This window comes from Oncorhynchus gorbuscha, linkage group LG20, assembly GCF_021184085.1.
Source record: "Oncorhynchus gorbuscha isolate QuinsamMale2020 ecotype Even-year linkage group LG20, OgorEven_v1.0, whole genome shotgun sequence".
NCBI lineage: Eukaryota > Metazoa > Chordata > Actinopteri > Salmoniformes > Salmonidae > Oncorhynchus > Oncorhynchus gorbuscha.
The window spans coordinates 6,913,132-6,935,861 of NC_060192.1; the positions used below are offsets into that span (position 1 = coordinate 6,913,132).

The window sequence follows — 22,730 nt, forward strand, 5'->3', positions numbered from 1 at the left end:
CTGACAGCATTATGAAGGAACAACGCCGGTAAGGAAAATGACACTTATATAAAAGAATCAGACATGAAAATATATATTTCTGAATGTGTGTATTTCTTATGCTTTACACTTAACATCTGTATGCCTTAGAATACTTTTAATTCATGAGTTGAATGGCATTTCGATGACAATTTATGCTCTCTGACTTGAACAATGACCACGGTAGGCTATTGTACATTGAGAACTGGGGCCCTATCCACAAAACATCTCAGACTAGAAAATTACTGAGAATGTAGACATTTTCAGGATAGGTCTAATTCATAACTGGAAACAAGCGTATGTATGGCGTGCACCAAGTTATACATCTCAATATTTTTGAACATGTACAGTCTTTTCAGAAATGGCGAACGCAGATATTAAATGTGCAATTTAAACAACCGTTATAAATAAGGTCCCAGATGAGTTGAATTTTTGACGGGCGGACGGATAAAATGAACCAATTAGAAAAGAGCAACATGCGCATGGACCATGGACCAACATTAATCAAATCTAATTTGGTGTCCGTTCTCCACGGATCAGTCTGGACAAAGCCATCACCTAGTTGACAGATATTTAAAAGACCTCATGAGCTGTCCTAATCAGTTAAGAGTTACCAGCAGGTGTCTTGATTATAAAAAGGCAGCAAGTCAGTGGTTCCTGTGACATAAATAGGCAATTTCTTTGGGGTTGAAATAATGTTTTGATATTGCTATATAAACAACCCATAAATAAATACAAAATTTACAATGATTTTACATGAGACCTAATTCACATGATATATACTCAGCAAAAAAAGAAACGTCCTCTCACTGTCAACCTCGTTTATTTTCGGCAAACTTAACATGTGTAAGTATTTGTATGAACATAACAAGATTCAACAGCTGAGACATAAACTGAACAAGTTCCACAGACATGTGACTAACAGAAATTGAATAATGTGTCCATGAACAAGGGGGGGTCAAAATCAAAAGTAACAGTCAGTATCTGGTGTGGCCACCAGCTGCATTAAGTACTGCAGTGCATCTCCTCCTCATGGACTGCACCATATTTGCCAGTTCTTGCTGTGAGATGTTACCCCACTCTTCCACCAACACCTGCAAGTTCCCGGACATTTCTGGGGGGAATGGCCCTAGCCCTCACCCTCCGATCCAACAGGTCCCAGACGTGCTCAATGGGATTGAGATCCGGGCTCTGCGCTGGCCATGGCAGAACACAGTCTTGCAGGGAATCACACACAGAACGAGCGGTATGGCTGGTGGCATTGTCATGCTAGAGGGTCATGTCAGGATGAGCCTGCAGTAAGTGTACAACATGAGGGAGGAGGATGTCTTCCCTGTAATGCACAGAATTGAGATTGCCTGTAATGACAACAAGCTATGTCCAATGATGCTGTGAAACACCGCCCCAGACCTTGACGGATCCTCCACCTCCAAATCGATCCGGCTCCAGAGTACAGGCATCGGTGTAACGCTCATTCCTTCGACGATAAACGCGAATCCGACCATCACCCCTGGTGAGACAAAACCGCAACTGTTAGTGAAGAGCACTTTTGCCAGTCCTGTCTGGTCCAGCGACGACGGGTTTGTGCCCATAGTCGACGTTGTTGCTGGTGATGTCTGGTGAGGACCTGCCTTACATCAGGCCTACAAACCCTCAGTCCAGCCTCTTTCAGCATGTTGCGGACAGTCTGAGCCCTGATGGAGGGATTGTGCATTCCTGGTGTAACTCTGGAAGGTGTTGTTGCCATCCTGTACCTGTCCCGCAGGTGTGATGTTCGATGTACCGATCCGGTGCAGGTGTTGTTACACGTGGTCTACTACTGTGAGGATGATCAGCTGTCTGTCCTGTCTCCATGTAGCGCTGTCTTAGGAGTCTCGGACATAGCACTTTATTGCCCTGGCCACATCTGCAGTCCTCATGCCTCCTTGCAGCATGCCTACGGCACGTTCACACAGATGAGCAGGGACCCTGGGCATCTTTAATTTTGGTGTTTTTCAGAGTCAGTAGAAAGGCCTCTTTTAGTGTCCTAAGTTTTCATAACTGTGACCTTAATTGCCTACCGTCTGTAAGCTTTTTGCGTCTTAACGGCCGTTCCACAGGTGCATGTTCATTAATTGTTTATGGTTCATTGTACAAGCATGGGAAACAGTGTTCAACCCCTTTTCTGTGAAGGTATTTGGGTTTTTCAAATGATCTTTGAAGACAGGGTCCTGAAAAAAGGGCCGTTTCTTTTTTTTGCTGAATTTACCTAAACACTTATCACCACTGGTCTAATAAATAATCACTAATGCTTCTTTTGATTTCACCATTGACCTACATCATGTTCTTTCAAGTTATCCCTTTGGAGCACAATATCATGTCGTTAAAAAGTATGCATAAATTGGGCATATGCCTACAAGTAAAGGTACAAGTTGGGCAATTGAACGCCTCTGGGGCCTAAGTGTTCGATGGTTAATGATAGACCTTTCAGTCGTTTTATGCAACGTTATCGGGCAAGTGACTTGATGCCTAGGCCTACTGTGCCTAAAGAGATTTAGACAGTTGTTGAATGGGATTGCTGGAGTGTTGATAAGGTTAACCAGAATACAGCTTTTAACAACCAAACTTGTATGATTTAAAAGCATTTTAAAAAGACAGATAGAAAGTATTTTGTCTGAATGTGGAAGTTCATCACAGGTAGTTAGACAACTTCCTCTTACTGTGCTTTGGGCCTATTACCCAGCAGAGGCCCCTCCGACCACTACTTCTCTCTGACGACTCTCTGACAGTATTATGAAAGAACAACACTTGACAATGACACTTTGATAAAAGAATCAGACATTAAAATAGATACCCGACAACACCGGAGGTATGTGGACACCCGCTCATCGAACATCTCATTACAAAATCAGGGGCATTAATATGGAGTTGATCCCCCTTTGCTACTTTAATAGCCTCTACTCTTCAGGGAAGGCTTTCCACTAAATGTTGGAACATTTCTGCGAGGACTTGCTTCCATTCAGCCACAAGAGCATTAGTGAAGTTGGGCACTGATATTGGGCGACGTTCCAATTCATCCCAAAGGTGCTTAATGGAGTTGAGGTCAGGGCTCTGTGCAGGCCAGTCTAGTTCTTCCACACCGATCTCGACAAACCATTTCTGTATGGACCTCGCTTTGTGCACTGGGGCATTGTCACGCTGAAACAGGAAACAGGCTGAAAACGCTGAAACAGGCCTTCCCCAAGGCCCACAAAGTTGGAAGCTCAAAATGGTCTAGAATGTCATTGTAGGCTGTAACGTTAAGATTTCCCTTCACTGGAACTAAGGAGCCTAGCCAGAACCATGAAAAACAGCCCCAGACAGACTGCCAGATGGTGAGGCGTGATTCATCACTCCAGAGAACGCATTTCCACTGCGGTGAGCTTTACACCACTCCAGCTAATGCTTGGCATTACACTTTGTGATCATAGGCTTGTGTGCGGCTGCTCGGCTATGGAAATCCACTCCAGGAAGCTCCTGACGAACAGTTATTGTGCTGACGTTACTTCCAGAGGTAGTTTGATTTTTAGTTTCGGCACTGGGCGGTTCCATTCTGTGAGCTTGTGTGGCCTACCACTTTGCTATTGTTGCTCCTAGATGCTTCCACCTCACAATAACAGCACTTACATTTGACCGGAGCAGCTCTTGCAAGGCAGAAATGAGACAAACTGACTTGTTGGAATGTTGGCATCCTATGACAGTGCCATGTTGAAAGTCACTGAGCTCTTCAGTACGGGTCATTCTACTGCCAATGTCTGTCTATTTAGATTGCATGGCTGTGTGCTCGATTTTTACAGCTGTCGACAATGGGTGTGGCTGAAATAGCCAAATTCACTCATTTGAAGGGGTGTCTACATACTTATGTTTAGACAGATTATCTCTGAATGTGTGTATTCCTTATGCTTTACACTTAAAATCTGTATGCGTTAAAATAGGCCTACATGTGATTCATGAGTTCAATGGCAATTTATGCTCTCTGACTTGAACAATGACCACAGTAGGCTATTGTTCGATGTCAGGTCGATCACGAGTTACCAGTCGCTCGCAGTCTTGTGGGTTGACGTAAGTACTTTCCGCAAAACATTTACAATTAAATGTATAAGTAGGCTTACCTGGTAATCGTACATCACAGTTAAGTATATAATTTGCAATGGCGATTTTAGCCTGTAAATCTTGGTGGGGCAAAAAAACAAAAAATGTGGGATGCATGCCAGCAAAGCCACTACACAACAATATTAAACATTACATTAATTGCACTGTAACGGTGACAAACGGTGCCCACAAACTGTTAGGGCCTTCATAAAGCTGTGCCAGCAGCAGTCCCAACACCTTACCACTGCTACACCTGGCTTTCAGCGGAGCCTCGTCTGGCAGCGAAACAGTTCATTCAACCTCATTTACTGCCTTTTAAAATAACATAGCTGATATGGCTGACTTGCTTAAACAAATGTGCTTTCTACTGACAATTGAGATGTACAAACTATGGCATAAGGGAACGACAAGCAAATAAGAGGCTATCAGTAATTTCCATTTCGACATTAATGAGCGAACTCGGACGGACATAGTAAATATAACTATTTTTTCAGCACTTTTGAAATGTACAGCAACAGAATTCAGTGCTTTTTTTCCACATTGTTTGCAAACTGATGTGTGATATGTATTAATGCCAAAATAACATGCAAAACAGGAAAGCATCCCCTCCCCCATACACAAAGTGGGGCTTTGCCCTGACTAACACATGAGGTCTATTTTACATAATATGCCTAAATACTTATAACCACTAGGCTAATAAACACGTTTTTTAAATGATTTAATTACCTACTTCATATTAACTCAAGTTATCCATTTGGAGTGCAACATCATGTTGTTAAAATATATGTCTAAATTGACCAAGCCTAAATTGGGCAGTTCATGGCATCTACACTAAAAATAAAAGGTTCCTGGAGTGGCCTTTAAGGGTTCTTCAAACTGAAACTGTGGGGGAACCCCTATACATTTTTCAAAGAACCCTTTAAAAGGTTTCTTCAGAGGACTCATTTTAATGGATCCTAAAAGAACCTTTTGAAGAACCTTTTGGGGTTCATTTTTTAACAACCCCCTATTATTAATATGAATAACAATAACATCAATAATACAATATTTGAGTGTTTATTATAATTTTTAGTGGCAAAGCAGAATAGGAACATTCAAATATGAGGTAAACTCCCAGCAGAGCCCCAAGTCCAATGAAAATATCCTGAAGGCATTGAGTTGTACAACTGACTAGGTATCCCCCTTTCCTCTGGCGTGTTGATGTTAATGTGTTGACGTTCTCAGTATCCATAGTCAGAATGATCATCCAGTGCATGGTGATCAAACAGGTCTCCTGTTATATTCATCAGAGGTGTAGGGAGGGTGAAGTCTGTGAATCCCCAAAAATAGTAATTATACAGATGTTTAACAAAACACGCACATGACAGTGTTCATACCTTGGTGTTTGTGGTAAATGCGAATGAAAAACAACTGTTGATGATGGTTTTCATACACATACCTTGTCCGTATTGTAGAGGCCTATTGGATTTTCATTGAAGAGTCAAGGGAGCAGGATGGTACATGCGATCTGCATAACATACCAATAGACATACCTTCGCATGCCTCCTCGTCTGTATACCTACAGACACAGACACAAAAGTGAGCAGTTCAGTCATCTGTACCCAATACAGCCAGCCAGCCTTCAACATATTCTTACCTCTTTGTTGATGGATATCCATTGAGCTGTGTCCATTTTCGGTTTTAGAAAGATTTGCACAAATATTAAAATATAGGTATCATCATAAAACAACATCGATTTAGATCATACATACCTTAAATTGAGGAGATCTTTACATTTTTTAATTTAAGCGCCTGCACCTGCTGTCCTTTCAAATTCAAATGTTTCAGTTGGACAGTTAGGTTCCTGCAAGAACCCCCACCAACTGAGGAGGTTCCTCCACCTCCAGCGCCAAGACCCTTAAGGTTCTTCAAAGAACTCTGAGCATCTTAGAAGAACCCTTGTTGAACCCCCCCCTAATCGTCTGAGTGTAGGGCTTATGTTCCCTTTGATTATGTTTGATGAATATTATAGACCTTTCAAATGTTGTATGCGACATTATTTGCAAGTGACATTTCGAGTTGTTAAATGGGAGTGACAAGTGTGTTGATATAATGGTAATTGTCAACATTCTGCTTGTAACAACAATCAGAATTGGTAGAAAAAAAGAAAAGGACGTTTGCATGCCAACATATTAGGCAATAATTAAGAGTTGGCAACGTGGACAGTTGAAAACGTTTTACCATTGTCACATTTGATGTACACCCCCATTCACCGTGGTTGACTGAGGTGACACAGCTTGCGCTGCCTCATTGCATTTGGTCATTGCAAGTGTAAGCCATTGGGTGTATTGAATAACCCATTCATAAATGGCAAAAAATACAGTCAAAAAATGGAATCCTGTTAAAAACCTGTTTTAAGATAAAAAATAAAAAACTTCCAGCTCAGAGTAGATTTTAGGATGATGTTAAGATACTGCCCAGACAAACTCATGTTATTGCCAGGAGTAAAATCAACTCATAAAAGTGTCTGTCCTTTATCTAGGAGATAAAAGCTCATATTTAACGCTATTTTATTTGTTGTCGCTACAAAACTACCTCTATACTTCCATTAATTTTGTATAGGTTACCTTTAGCTGAGTCCCGTGACGCTTGTGTGGTACTGTAGTAGAACATATATTAGTTTGTAGCCCAAACGGTTCGGACGCCACAGACAAAAGTTGGCACATCAGCATTATCGACTTCAACCATTCAGATGCTGCAGAAGTTTAGTGAGGGGACCGATTTTCGGGATGTTTCCTGGACCGACAAACAATTGAGATACAGCCAATGTAAAAATAAAATATATTAAAAAAAGATAGTTTAAACTGACAGATTTTGAAGGGGATATTTTAGCTATCTTACTTAGATTTACTCACTGGTCAATGCTTTGTGGATTCCGGGCCCTGACTGCACCACGACGAACCCTTGACAGGGCAATGGCAGGTTCATGAGCGGTCTGCTTAAACTTAATCTGAATGGTGTTTTATTTGCCTACAGTGTGATTTTGGATGTGATGCAACGGAACAGTTCAGTCTTGGAAAAATGTGAACTGGTGAATTTGCTGGCAACCAAAGTACGACAGACTACTACATTTCATAACACTTTTGGTAACTTAAACGTGTTTAGAAAAGAGTTAGGGAAGCAGGATTGTAGGATTTGTTGTAGCTCAGGAATGCCCAGCATTGTATTGAATGTACCACACAGTAAATGAAGTCAAGACAGATGTTCAGTTTTTAAAATAGAAAAAGTGCGAAGCCGTCTGCACTCTTTTTTTTTCTGGTTTGGATTCTTTCGCATTCTCAACAGCCTTTGAAATGCATAATACTGTATCTTAAAGTAGTCTGTAGCTGTGTGTTACGCCGGTCCCTTCTTTCAGGGAACTGAGATTGTTTTCAGCCCATGAAATACTCATATCCTGTTCCCACAGGTGTCCCCTTTGCACTTCCTTTCAGAGGCTGCTGTTACTCCTAGTGTCGCTGTGTCTCTACCCCTCCTGCTCTGGGAGGACCTGGGCTCAGAGGAAACTACCCTGTGATGTCATCTCTCTCAACCATTCACTGGCCTACGACTGCTCGTGCAGGAAGCTACTCCAGGTACCCCACGATATCAGCTGGAATGCCACAGAGCTCGACCTGTCCTCCAACCAAATCGAGACACTCTCCAGCTCCTCGTTCTGGAACCTCCAGAATCTGACGCTGCTAGACCTTAGCTATAACTTCAACCCCCAGGAAGATCCATTGAAGATAGAGGACCAAACATTCTCCACGCTGGATCAGCTGGAGGCACTGCTCCTTGACGGTAATGGCCTTTGCACAGTGCCGAGGGGCCTTCCGTCTGGGTTGCAGATTTTGTTTCTGAGGTACAATGACATCAGGACTGTAACACCGGAAGACTTCAGGGATATTCTACGCATTAAAGTCATCCGCTTAAGTGACAACTGCCAAGGGAGTGTCTGTAGTGGGACCCTGGATATTGCAAACCACACTTTTTCCAGCCTCACTAACCTGACAAACCTGACACTGTCTTTTAACAGACTGAAAGTAATCCCTAATTTTCTCCCCGCATCCCTCCAGCTGCTCAAACTCGAACGGAACCTAATCACCCACATTCAACAGCATGACCTGAGTGCACTCACTAATCTGAGCGCTCTAGACCTTTCGGGCAACTGTCCTGTGTGTTCTAACACCCCGTTCCTCTGCTTTCCCTGTAATACACCCAACGGGGCACTACAGATCCACCCAGATGCCTTCAGGAGCCTCTCCCAGCTGCAGGAGCTGAGCCTATCAGGAAACTCCCTAGAGCACCTACAAACATCCTGGTTTGAGAACCTCACCAACTTACACTACCTGTACCTCTCATTTAATCGTCTGGTTGGGGAGATAGCCAATGGGGACTTCCTCTCTGTGCTACCTTTCGTAGAAGTGATGGACTTGTCTTACAATAATGCTGGACAAAATACCCACAACTTGACCCTCTCAAATAATTTTTCCAAACTGGCATCTCTGAAGACATTACACCTAGAAAACTATGTTTTTTCAGCTCTTCACAAAAATCACTTGGAACCACTTTACTGTTTAGCTAATCTGTCTGTCCTCAATTTGGGAACCAACTTCATCTATTGGACAGACCTTTCACTTTTTGAAAAGTTCCACAATTTATCCAGTGTTGGCCTCTCAGAGAACAGTCTGACTTTCCTGTCCAAGAGGGTAGATGCCTTGTCTGTGAATGGGTATGGCTGGGGCTATGAGCCAGATATAGACAGGTACGGGCCTTTCATACACAAGGATAAATTATACCGTCGCCATTTGCCTAACATTAAACCAGAGTGTCTTGCGTACGGTCCAGTGCTCGACCTCAGCAAAAACAACATCTTCCACATAAACCCTGATATGCTGCAGGGCCTGAACAACACAGCTTGTCTCAACCTGTCATCTAACTTCATTGGAGACATGTTCAACGGCAGTGAGTTTGTACATTTCTCCAAGCTGAAGTACTTGGATCTATCCCAGAATAAAGTCTACCTGCGCTATGAGCATGCATTCAGTGAACTGACAGCACTGGAGGTGTTGGACTTGAGTTATAATAAACATTACTTTCTGGTGGCAGGGCTAAACCACAGTTTAGCGTTCCTAGAACACCTGGATTCTCTGAAGGTTCTGAACTTGAGCTGGAATGAGATCAGCACCCTCACTGATAAAACCATGTCAAGCAGCTCCCTGCAAGAATTGAACTTCCAGGGCAACCGCCTGGACATCATGTGGAACGAGGGTCTGGACTTTAATCATCTTTTCAGAGAACTTAATAACCTGACGTCCCTGGATCTGTCATACAACCAGCTCCGCCACATCCCATCTGAGGTATACCACAACTTCCCCAAGGCCCTGAGACACTTGACTCTGAGTAAAAACGGACTTGAGGACTTTAACTGGACGATGATCACACAACTGGCACATCTGGAGGAGCTGGACTTGAGTAAGAACCACCTGGAGCAGGTGGCCTTAACCGTCTCTACTCTTACCAGTTCACTGAGGCTGCTGGACCTGAGCCATAACAGGATTTCCCAGCTAGCGCCTGGTTTCCTCAGCGGCGCCAGGAGCCTGTATGTGCTGAACCTCAGCTTCAACCTGCTGGAGCTCATCAACCAGACAACGTTTGAAACAGGAGCTGAAAACCACCTCCGGCAGCTGTCACTACAGGGGAACCCGATCCACTGCACCTGTGACTTGCTGGAGTTCCAACTGTGGATGAGGAGCAATGAGGTGGAGATCCCTCTGCTGGCCAGCGGGGTGACGTGTGACATGCCCATGGAGAGGAAGGGCAGGTCTGTGCTGAGTTACGACATAGAGGAATGCGTGAAGGATGACAACGCAATGGCCTTCTGCATCCTCACGTTGTTACTCGTTGTTCACGTTCTGTTGGTATCTCTCACAGCACACCTCTTTTACTGGGACTTGTCCTATATTCTTGACTACTGTGGGGCCAAGCTGAAGCACCAATGTCTCTTACAGCACACAGCCTGTGTCTACGATGCCTTCGTCATGTATGACACCACAGACCCGCTGGCCTCTGATTGGGTGTTGAACCACCTTAGGGTGGAACTAGAGGAGCGCGGAGAGAGGGTTCGCCCACTCTGCCTGGAGGAGCGTGATTGGATGCCAGGGGTGCCTATCATGGATAACCTTTCCAATAGTGTGCGACAGAGCAGGAAAACGGTGTTTGTGCTGACAGAGGGCTTCCTGTCGCGTGGTGTGGTTAAAATGGCCGCCCTGCTGGTGCAGCAGCGGCTGGTGGAGGAGGGTGTGGATGCCATGGTGTTGCTGCTGCTGCAGCCCCAGGTTCTGCGACGCTCACGCATCATCCACCTGCGCAGACGGCTCTGCAGGCGCAGTGTTCTGGAGTGGCCAGCAACTGCCTGTCCGGCTGCCCAGCTCTGGTTCTGGCACAACCTGAAGAGAGCCATACGGAAAGATCAGCGAGCCACACACGCATCACTACACGGCACATACTTCACTGGGCGGTGAACTCAAGGACATGAAAGGAACTGACCAAAAACAGGAAACCGATCAAAAACATGGCTGAGTTTACTTAAAGGTCTCCAATTCCTACTCTGCAGTGTTCTAGAATCAGTTCCTAGAGACATGACTGTGTAGTTCCCCTTCACACACACACACACACGCACGCACACACACACACACACACACACACACACAGACATGCACACACACACACACACGCACACGCACACACACACACACCCACACAATATAGCCTATTGTAGTGGCTGCATGGTTTTCTGTACAATCCATAATAGAATATTAGGCCTTGATTTCTGTTTTTCCTGCTAAGGATTATATTATCAATGGTCACATTAGCTTCTCTGTGAAAATGCCTGCCTCATCTACAGTACAATATAGTAAATCATGTGACTCTGTTTACTGTTGATGTATGTGACCTCATCTACACCTGGTAAGAAAACAGTATTATGATCCTATTTTGGCTACATTCAGATGTTTTTGACAGGTGAAAACCAGTCTACCGATACGTTAATAAACTTAGTTACAATGGTTTCCTATGGGAGGACAATCTTACTGATCTCAACCACTGGGTGGCAGAGTAACTCCTGAGTCATGTGTTCAGGACTGGCATGATGTACACACCACTAGTTCCATATCAGTGGCTTCTCCTACAGTATCACCTGACTCTGGAAGACAGTGTTCTCCATCCCTGGTCCTAGAGACCCACAGGGTGTGCAGGCTTGAGCGAGTCATACTTTACAAAGTGTATCAATATCAGAATGGTTTATTATCAACCAAAAGAAAAGACCTGTGCCATTCACTTTGAACTGGACTGTGTTTACAATCGCGGTACTGAGTAGATCCGCTTGTTTTGAGAGCTGTATTGTAGCTCATGTGTTCATATCCTTCGCTAGTTAGTGAGTTATTAAGCCAGTTGTAGATCATTTGTTGCCAGCAATGGGGGAGGGATTATTTCCTACAAGATCACAAAACGTGTACATTTCTAGACATAAAGACAGGCTTGAATAAGATAAATAGCCAATAGGCAGAGGGTAGCATCATTTGTCTGATATTCTCTGTGATAATGACATGGGAATAATAACACCATTTATTTTGTAAAGTGGTTTCTTGCATCAAACAACACAACATTTTCTGAACAATTCCTTGTATGAAGGATAAAAAAAAACGTGTCTGGACCAAAGAAACAGAAGTTCTACAAGACGACTCACTGCTCTCTGCACGTTAAAACAAACCTGCAGAAATGCAGACTAGGGCCAAGATGGCGCCGACAGACATGGCAGCTCTGCTTCTAACTCCTAAGCAACTTTGCAATAATGTTTGAATTTTTTTGTGTGTTATACAAGCATTTCGCTACACCCGCAATAACATCTGCTAAATATGTGTATACGACCAATATTTTGGGGATTTTATTTGACAACCATACACAGTACTTACGTATATGATCTTTGATATAAATACATACTCTTCGTTATACACATACAGAAGACACATACACATACACATACATTTGTATATATCTCTGTAGAAATCTTTATTTAAAAACCTTGTTATTATAACTGGCAACATAGTCCTGGAGGCTAGTGTGTGTCCCTGTGCTGATCCTGTCCAGGTGTCCAGGTATCCAGGTATCCAGGTGTCCAGTATCCAGGTGTCCAGGTATCCAGGTGTCCAGGTATCCAGGTGTCCAGGTATCCAGGTATCTAGGTGTCCAGGTATCTAGGTATCCAGGTATCCAGGTGTCCAGGTGTCCAGTATCCAGGTGTCCAGGTATCCAGGTGTCCAGGTATCTAGGTATCCAGGTATCCAGGTATCTAGGTATCTAGGTATCTAGGTGTCCAGGTATCCAGGTATCCAGGTGTCCAGGTATCTAGGTATCCAGGTATCCAGGTATCCAGGTATCTAGGTGTCCAGGTGTCCAGGTATCCAGGTATCTAGGTGTCCAGGTATCTAGGTATCCAGGTGTCCAGGTATCTAGGTGTCCAGTATCCAGGTGTCCAGGTATCCAGGTGTCCAGGTATCTAGGTATCCAGGTATCTAGGTATCTAGGTGTCCAGGGATCCAGGTATCTAGTCGGAGGAAAGAACACACGCCTCCAGAAGGGAATCTTTCTATTTTAACAATCCAGACTGTGTTATGTTATACCATCACCTACTATAGGTCTATGGCCACTGACAGTGCCTTGTGTCAATTTAGAACGGTTGACTAAATCAGTCAATGGTTCCCAATTCTCTCCTTAGGGACCCCCAGCTGTTCCAGAGGTAATTCACTTGATTCTATTTGCCAATCAACAAAATAACACTGTGGAATTTTAACAATATAATATGACTGACAAGAATTTAAAAAAAAAACTGAGAAATGTTCTTTATAGAACCATTCTCTGCAAAGGTTGTATAAAGAACCATAAAAAAAGGTACTATATAACCCAAAAAAGGTTGTAACCATAGCGGAACCCTTTTTGGTGCTGTATAGAACCTTTTTAAATGGTTCTTTATACAATAGAACCTTAGGAAAGGTTTCTTTATAGCACCATACAGGTTCCATTTAGAACCTTATGAGCATGGTTCTTTATTGAACCTTCAAAAAGGGTTCCATATAGCACCAAAACGGGTTCCGCTGTGTTTACAACCCAATAACTCCTATCTGGTACTATTTCAGAACACATTTTGTTGTGTGTATAACTAGGTTTCCATTCAATTGGCAACATATTTTCATGTGAATATAAAAAAAGACACGAGATCTTCAGTTTCTTGGCAATTTCTCGCATGGAATAGCCTTTATTTCTCAGAACAAGAGAAGACTGAACAGACTTTCAGAAGAAAGTTCTTTGTTTCTGGCCATTTTGACCCTGTAATCCACATATGTCAGAGTCAAGGCCCGCGGGCCACATCCGGCCCGCGAGAAGGTTTTTTACGGCCCCTGGGATGATCTTGATTTATTATTAGAACCGGCCCGCAGACCGCAGCAAGCCGGCAGCCCGCAGATCTTTTACACGCACCAATACTACATTTCCCACAATGCAACGGTGACGCACCGAGCAGTAGGCTGCTTCATTTCAATATTTATTGGCACAGCAGTTGTCAGCATCACAGTAAAATTAACTTTCAGATACCCATCAAAAATGGCAAAACGGAAGGTGGACACTGAGAACCGGGGGTTTCAAACAAGGTGGGAGTCGGAGTATTTGTTCACGGAGGTAGCTGGAAAACCTGTGTGTCTTCTGTGTGGAGAAAGTGTGGCGGTACTGAAAGAGTATAATCTGAGACGACATTATGAAACGAAACACGCGGACAAAAACAAGAATATGGACATGGAACAAAGGCTACAAAAGGCAGAGGAATTAAAACGAGGCCTCAAATCTCGACAGGCTCTGTTCAAAAAAGCCAAATCACAAGGCCAGGCTGCTGTCAAGGCCAGTTTTATTTTGGCAGAAGAGATCGCTAAATCAGCCCGGCCATTTACGGAGGGGGATTTCATCAAAAACTGCATGATTAAAGTTTGTGACGAAGTTTGCCCAGAAAAAAGGCAACTCTTTTTAAATGTGAGTCTGAGCAGAAACACCATTGCCGAGAGAGTAGACCAGTTGTCCATCAATCTAAAAGAGCAGCTTGTGAAAAAGGGAAAAGATTTCATTGCATATTCCTTGGCTGTGGATGAGAGCACCGACATTTCTGACATTGCCCAGTTGTCAATTTTCATCCGCGGAGTGGACTCCAGCCTAAGCGTGACAGAGGAGTTTTTGGCTTTACGTCCTATGCATGGCACAACTACGGGGCATGATTTGTATGAAGAGGTGTCAAGATGTGTAAATGAGATGGAGCTGCCTTGGGAAAAACTCGTGGGTTTGACAACCGACGGAGCACCTGCGATGTGTGGACACAGGAGCGGACTGGTGGAGAAGATACGGGAAAAGATGCAAGAGGAAAACGCGACAGGTGAGCTGACAGCTTATCATTGTATCATACACCAGGAAGCGTTGTGCGGTAAAGCCTTGAAAATGGAGCATGTAATGAGCATCATCACGCGCACAGTTAACTTTATCAGAGCCAAAGGTTTGAATCACCGCCAGTTCAAGGCATTTCTGACGGAGTTAGAAACGGAGCATGGTGATTTGCCTTATCACACAGAGGTGCGATGGCTAAGCCAGGGAAAGGTGCTTCAAAGATGTTTCGAGCTTCGTGAGGAGATTTGTCTGTTCTTGGACAGCAAAGGGAAAGACACAACACAACTCCGAGACGAAATGTTTCTGTGTGAAATGGCTTTTCTGTGTGACATTACGAGTCATCTGAATGCAATGAACTTGCAGCTGCAGGGTCGGGATCGTGTCATCTCTGATATGTACAGTACAGTGAAGGCATTTAAAACCAAACTGACTCTGTGGGAGACGCAGATGCGGAAAGAAAATTTGAGCCACTTTCCCAGCTGCCAGACCATGAAAGAGAAGCTCTCTACCAGTGAGTTCCCGAGCGCACAGTTGGCTGATAAAATAGGTATGCTTGCCGCTGACTTTCGACGCCGATTTGCTGACTTTGAAGCACAAAAAAGCAGGTTGGAACTGCTCGGTAACCCATTTGCTGTTGACGTGGAAAGCTCACCACCAAACCTCCAAATGGAGTTGATTGACCTCCAATGCAATGATGCACTGAGGGCAAAATATGCGGCAGTGGGTGCTGCGGAGTTCGCCCGTTTCCTCCCCGACACAATGCCCCAGCTGCGCATCCAGGCTGCTCAAACGTTGTCTATGTTTGGCAGCACATACCTGTGTGAACAACTGTTTTCTTTGATGAACTTGAACAAAACATCACACAGAAGTCGACTTACTGCTGAACACCTCCACTCAATTCTGAGGATTTCCTCAGCTCAGAGCCTTACCCCGAACATTGATGAACTTGTGGAAAAGATGGGACACCACCAAGTATCACCCTCAACCTCAAACAAGTGAACATTACTGTGCAATCACATATTTAGAGTTTTTACTCAGTTCAAGTTTAAAAGTTAAAGTTTAATATTTGTTTTCACTGCATGTTACTTCTCCTTAAACAAAGTGTTGTTTTTGATTAATAGATTTTTGCACTTTATTTTATTGTATTTCAATCCAATTATATTTTAAAAATATTTCAGTTGAGTGGATGATAGAAAATTGCTATTATTGTTTTTTTCTTTGAAGTAAATTTAGCCCACTTTTGCTAAAATAGAAAATATAGGCTACTGATGGTGCCTTGAATACCGGTTTCTTTCATTTAATGTTCATGTTATGGGGATTTTTATATAAAGGAAATTTGTCTTTTGTGTCTGTTGAAAATTAAAGATTACTGACAGAGCCATAAGAAAATATTGCTTTATTTATCTGATCATATTGGAATATATTTGTTAGGTTTTCAGTAGGTTCAATTAGGTTCACTAGACTATATGCGTCATTTAAAAAATTTCAATGAACATTCGAACAGTCCGGCCCTCGGCTTGTAGCTAAATTTTTTATTTGGCCCTCCGTCCATTTGACTTTGACACCCCTGCTGTAATCGAACCCACAAATGCTGATGCTCCAGATACACAACTCTTCTAAAGAAGACCAGTTTTATAGCTTTTAAGAACAGTTTTCAGCTGTGCTAACACAATTGCAGAAATGTTTTCTAATGATCAATTATCCTTTTAAAATGCTAAACTTGGATTAGCGAACACAACGTGCCATTGGAAAACAGTACTGATGGTTGCTTATAATGGGCCTCTGTACGCCTATGTAGATATTCCATAAAAAATCTGCCATTTCCGGCTACAATAGTCATTTACAACATTAACAAGGACATTTCTAAGTGACCCCAAACTTTTGAATGGTAGTGTACATATGAGATGAATAATGTAATATATGCAAACATTATTAAAGTGGCATTATTTAAAGTGACTAGTGATCCATTTATTAAAGTAGCCAATGATTTGAGTCTTTGTGTTGGCAGCAGCCTCTCTGAGTTAGTGATTGCTGTTTAACAGTCTGATGGCCTTGAGATAGAAGCTGTTTTTCAGTTTCTCTGTCCCAGCATTGATGCACCTGTACTGACCTCACCTTCTGGATGGTAGCAGGGTGAACAGGCAGTGGCTCGGGTGGTTGTTGTCTTTGATGATATTTTTGGTCTTCCTGTGACAACGGGTGCTGTCGGTATGGAGGGCGGGTAGTTTGCCCCTGGTGATGCGTTGTGCAGACCGCACCACCCTCGGAAGAGCCTTGCGTTTGAGGGCGGTGCAGTTGCCGTACCAGGCAGTGATACAGCCCGACAGGATGCTCTCAATTGTGCATCTGTAAAAGTTTGTCATGGTTTTAGGTGACAAGCCACATTTCTTCAGCCACCTGAGGTTGAAGAGGCGCTGTTGCGCCTTCTTCACTAAACTGTCTGTGTGGGTGAACTATTTCAGTTTCTCTGTGATGTGTATACCGAGGAACTTAAAACTTTCCACCTTCTCCACTACTGTCCCGTCGATGTGGATAGGGGGGTGCTCCCTCTACTGTTTCCTGCAGTCCACGATCATCTCCTTTGTTTTGTTGACATTGGGTGAGAGGTTGTTTTCCTGACACCACGCTCCAAGTGCTCTCACCTCCTCCCTGTAGGCCGTCTCGTCGTTATTGGTAATCAAGCACACCACTGTTGTGTCTTCTGAAAACTTAATGATTGAGTTGGAGGCGTGCATGGCCACGCAGTCATGGGTGAACAGGGGGTACAGTGGGGCCCCAATGTTGAGGATCAGCGGAATGAAGATGTTGTTTCCTACCTTCACCATCTGAGGGGCGGCCCGTCAGGAAGTTCAGGACCCAGTTGCACAGGGCGGGGTTGAGACCCAGGGCCTCAAGCTTAATGATGAGCTTGGAGGGTACTATGGTGTTGAATGCTGAGCTGTAGTCAATGAACAGCATTCTTACATAGGTATTCCTCTTGTCCAGATAGGATAGGGCAGGGTGCAGTGTAATGGAGATTGCATCGTCTGTGGACCTGTTGGGGCGGTATGCAAACTGAAGTGGGTCTAGGGTGGCAGGTAAGGTGGAGGTCATATGAACTTTTTCTCAAAGCACTTCATGATAACAGAAGTGAGAGCTACGGGAGATAATCATTTAGTTCAGTTACCTTTGCCTTCTTGGGTACAGGAACAATGGTGGCCATCTTGAAGCATGTAGGGACGGCAGACTGGAATAGAGAGCGAATTAATATATCCGTAAAGACACCAGCTGGTCTGCGCATGCTCTGAGGACGCGGCTAGGGATGCTGTCTGGGCCAGTAGCCTTGCGAGGGTTAACACGTTTAAATGTGTTACTCACGTCGGCCACGGAAAAGGTGAGGGGGGCCCGTAGTCATTGGTAGCGGGCCACGTCAGTGACACTGTATTATCCTCAAAGTGGGCAAATAAGGTGTTTAGTTTGTCTGGAAGCAAGATGTCGGTGTCCGTGACTTGGCTGGTTTTCTTTTTTAATCCGTAATTGCCTGTTGACACTGCCACATAGGTCTTATGTCTGAGCCGTTGAATTGCGACTCCACTTTGTCCCTATACCGACATTCTGCTTGTTTGATTGCCTTGCGGAGGGAATAACTACACTGTTTATATTCGGCCATATTCCCAGTCATCTTTCCATGGTCAAATGCGGGGGTTCGCGCTTTCAGTTTTGCGCGAATGCTGCCATCTATCCACAGTTTCTGGTTAGGGTAGGTTTTAATAGTCACAGTGGGAACAACATCTCCAATGCACTTCCTTATAAACTCACTCACCGAGTTTGCGTATACATCAATGTCATTCTCTGAGGCTGCCATAACATTTCCCAGTCCACGTGATCAAAACAATCTTGAAGCGCAGATTCCGATTGGTCAGACCAGCGTTGAATGGTTCTAGACATGGGCACATCCCGTTTGAGTTTCTGCCTATAGGACGGTAGGAGCAAAATGGAGTCGTGATCAGATTTGCCGAAGGGAGGGCAGGAAAGGGCCTTATATGCATCGCGGAAGTTAGAGTAGCAGTGATCCAGTGTATTGCCTGTGCAAGTGCTGCAATCAATATGCTGATAGAATTTAGGTAGCCTTGTTCTCAAATTTGCTTTGTTAAAATCCACAGCTACAAAAAAATGAAGCCTCAGGATACATGGTTTCCAGTTCACATAGAGTCCAGTGAAGTTCCTCGAGGGCCGTTGTGGTATCTGCTTGAGGGGGGATATACACAGCTGTAATCACGAAGCATACAACCCCATCCCTCTTCTTCCCAGAGAGGGTTATTTATGTCGGCGTGTAGCATGAAGAAACCTGGTGGCTGTGCCAACTCTGACAACATATCCTGAGAGAGCCATACTTCCGTGAAACAGAGAATGTTACAATCTCTGATGTCTCTCTGGAAGGCAACCCTTGCCCTAATTTCGTCCACCTTGTTGTCTCGAGACTGGACATTGGCGAGTAATATTAATATACTCGTAAGCGGTGGGTGGTGTACACACCTTCGAAGCCTGACCAGGAGGCCGCTCCGTCTACCTCTTCTGCGGCAAAGTTTTTTGGGTCGGCCTCTGGGATTAGATCCAATGTCCTGGGTGGTGGTCAGAACAAAGGATCCGCTTCGGGAAAGTTGTATTCCTGGTCGTAATGTTGGTAAGTTGACGTCGCTCTTATTATATCCTTCTGGCTGTATGTAATAACACTTAACATTTTCTGGGCTAACAATGTAAGAAAAAATACATAAAAAACGAAATACTGCAGTTTCCTAAGGACTCGAAGCGAGGCGACCATCTCTGTCGTTTGCCATCTTGCAATATTTGCGCAATAAAGGCGTTTCCATCGCCATTTCTTCAATAATGAACTTTACCGACGCAAAAAGATCCCACCATGTCGAAAGAACACATGATCTCTCTGCATTTATAAAATTGTACCGAAACAACCTGTTTCCATCACAGCTGTTGTGAGTTTTTGAAAAATACGATATGACTTTACTCGCATAAAAACTGTAGATGTAAACGTGGTTTATGAAGCAGAGAGAACAGCACACCCAGAGCCATATATTTAGATTATGGCTCTGCGCATGTAGCGCCACCCCAGTAGCAGGAAATCTTCCCACGATCCTTCCGCCTCTGAGCACACCCACAGTAAGACTCTCTACACAAATGATTTTTGCTCCAGTTACATGGTCTTTATATACTGTTTCAGGCAGACCATACAGAATTCCTTCAGCATCAGGCATTAACAGTCACAGCGGTACAACAGTAATTTATGAACATGGTCTATGCAGACAGAGACAGAAAATGAAACATTACAAATGTATTTCACAGTCACCAACATTATCAGAAGATGATGTCATGATTTTGGCTTCAGCCAACCGAGCTCATGTTGTAAACCTGCTATTCCTCTACTGATTCTTTATTAAAACAAAGCATATACTTTTCCAGGTGTGAGTCTCTGTCCTCCTCATTTCATCGGGTACTCTTTGTGGACACCAGCAACGTGTGCAGTGACCTCACTCTATGGTCAACCTGTGGTCATAAACGTGTTCTCCGATAAGAGCACACTGTCAGTTCACATTCAACCCATGATCAGCCAATGAATGTTTATAAACACACACATCACAGGTTAAACTCCTGATCAGGTCAAATCACATGAGAACCTGGACGAAACCTTTGATGGAGTTGATGTTAAAGAAAAAGACTATTCTTGGGATAAATGCAAATACACGGTCAACAAGCCTTTGTACTGACTTCGGGATGCGACACACACTCATGCAACACACACGATGACTATGCACTCCACATATCACATACACAAATGCCCTTTCTCACAGGTTCAGATTCATGCGAGACACTGACATTGTAAAATAACCTTCAGCGTTCTAAGTTCGAATGCATTGACTCCCTAGATGATGCTGCTAGCAGTCCAAGTTCAGTCAAATCAAATCAAATTGTATTTGTCACATGCGCCGAATACAAGTGTAGACTTTACCGTGAAATGCTTACTTACAAGCCCTTAACCAACAGTGCAGTTCAAGAAGAAAATATTTACCAAGTAGACTAAAGTAAAAAGTAATAATAAAAGTAACACAATAACAAAAACGAGTATATACAGGGGGCACCGGTACTGAGTCAGTGTGCAGGGGCTAGTTGAGGTAATCTGTACATGTAGGTGGGGGCGAAGTGGCTATGCTTGGGTAACAAACAAACAGCGAGTGTACAAAAGGGAGGGGGGTGGTCAATGTACATTTTCCAGTGGCAATTTTATGAATTGTTCAGCAGTCTTATGGCTTGGGGGTAGAAGCTGACTTTTGGTCCTAGATTTGGTGCTCAAGTACTGCTTGCCGTGCAGTAGCAGAGAAAACGAGTCTATAACTTGGGTGGCTGGAGTCTGGGTGGGAAAGGTTTTGTCGTGCCCTCTTCACAACTGTCTTGGTATGGTTGGACCATGATAGTTCGCTGGTGATGTGGACACCAAGGAACTTGAAACTCTCGAACCACTCCACTACAGCCCCATGGATGTTAATGTGGGCCTGTTTGGCCCGCCTTTTCCTGTAGTCCACGATCAGCTCCTTGGTCTTGCTCACATTGAGGGAGACGTTGTTAAAGTCCCCGGCAACTAGGAGCACTGCTTCTGGGCGAGCATTTTCTTCTTTGCTTATGGCCTTAAAGAGTTGGTTGAGAGCGGTCTTAGTGCCAGCTTCATTTTGTGGTGGTAATTAGACGGCTACGAATAATACAGATGAGAAATCTCTTGGTAGATAGTGTGGTCTACAGCTTATTATAAGGTACTCTACCTCAGGCGAGCAATACCTCGAGACCTCTTTAATATTAGACATCGCGCACCAGCTGTTATTGACAAAAAGACACACACCCCCACCGCTCGTTTTACCAGAGGTAGCGTCTATGTTCTGCCGGTGCATGGAAAATCCTGCTAGCTCTATATTGTCTGTATCTTCGTTCAGCCACTTCTCTGTGAAACATAAGATGTTACAGTTTTTAATGTCCCGTTGGTAGGATCATCTTTATCGTAGTTCGCCAATTTTATTGTCCATTGATTGCACGTTAGCGAGAAGAATGGAAGGCAGTGGGAGTCAGTTCACCTCCGGATTCTCAGAAGGATCCCCGATCTGCGGCCCCTTTTTCCGGCGTCTTTTTTTCAAGCAAAGGGTCGTGGATCTGGGCCTGTTCCAGTGAAAGCAGGATATCCTTCTCGTCGGACCTGTTAAAGGAAAAAGTGTCTTCCAGACTGAGGTGAGTAATCGCTTTTCTGATGTCCAGAAGTTATTTTCGGTCATAAGAGACAGTAGCAGCAACATTATGTACAAAATAATTTTTAAAAATAAGTTACAAAAAATAACAAAATAGCACAATTGGTTGGGAGAATGTAAAACGTCAGCCATGTTCTTCGGGGTATTCAATGGTAGATGCTCATATAAAACATGTGTCTGGACCAAAGAAACAGAAGAGTTTTACAAGAAGACTCACTGTTCTCTGTACGTTAAAAACAAACCTGCAGAAATTCAGACTAGGGCCAAGATGGCGCCAATAGCAACTTTGAACTATTTCTTTCTGTTATACAAGCATTTTGATACTCGCAAAAACATCTGCTAAATATGTGTATGTGATCAATATTTGTTTTGATTTGATTTGACAACCATACACAGTACACACGTATATGCTCTTTGATATAAATACATACTCTTCGTTATACACATACATATATTTGTATATATCTCTGTAGAAATCTTTATTAAAAACTATGTTATTATAACTGCCAACATAGTCCTGGAGGCTAGTGTGTCCCTGTGCTGATCCTGTCCAGGTATCCAGGTATCCAGGTGTCCAGGTGTCCAGTATCCAGGTATCCAGGTATCCAGGTGTCCAGTATCCAGGTGTCCAGGTGTCCAGGTATCCAGGTGTCCAGGTATCCAGGTATCCAGGTGTCCAGTATCCAGGTATCCAGGTGTCCAGGTGTCCAGGTATCCAGGTGTCCAGGTGTCCAGGTATCCAGGTGTCCAGGTGTCCAGGTATCCAGGTATCCAGTATCCAGGTATCCAGGTATCCAGGTGTCCAAGTATCCAGGTATCCAGGTATCT

The 22,730-nt window shown here is 43.8% G+C and overlaps 1 protein-coding gene across 1 annotated transcript; it reads left to right on the forward strand.

The window, feature by feature from the left end:
* Positions 1 to 11,058, forward strand: LOC124007281 (toll-like receptor 8). The gene is made up of 2 exons (XM_046317727.1): positions 1 to 28; positions 7,574 to 11,058. Exons 1-2 carry the CDS (start codon positions 12 to 14, stop codon positions 10,665 to 10,667), a joined length of 3,111 nt encoding a protein of 1,036 aa, XP_046173683.1. The 5' UTR covers positions 1 to 11; the 3' UTR covers positions 10,668 to 11,058.
* Positions 11,059 to 22,730: the final 11,672 nt, after the last annotated feature.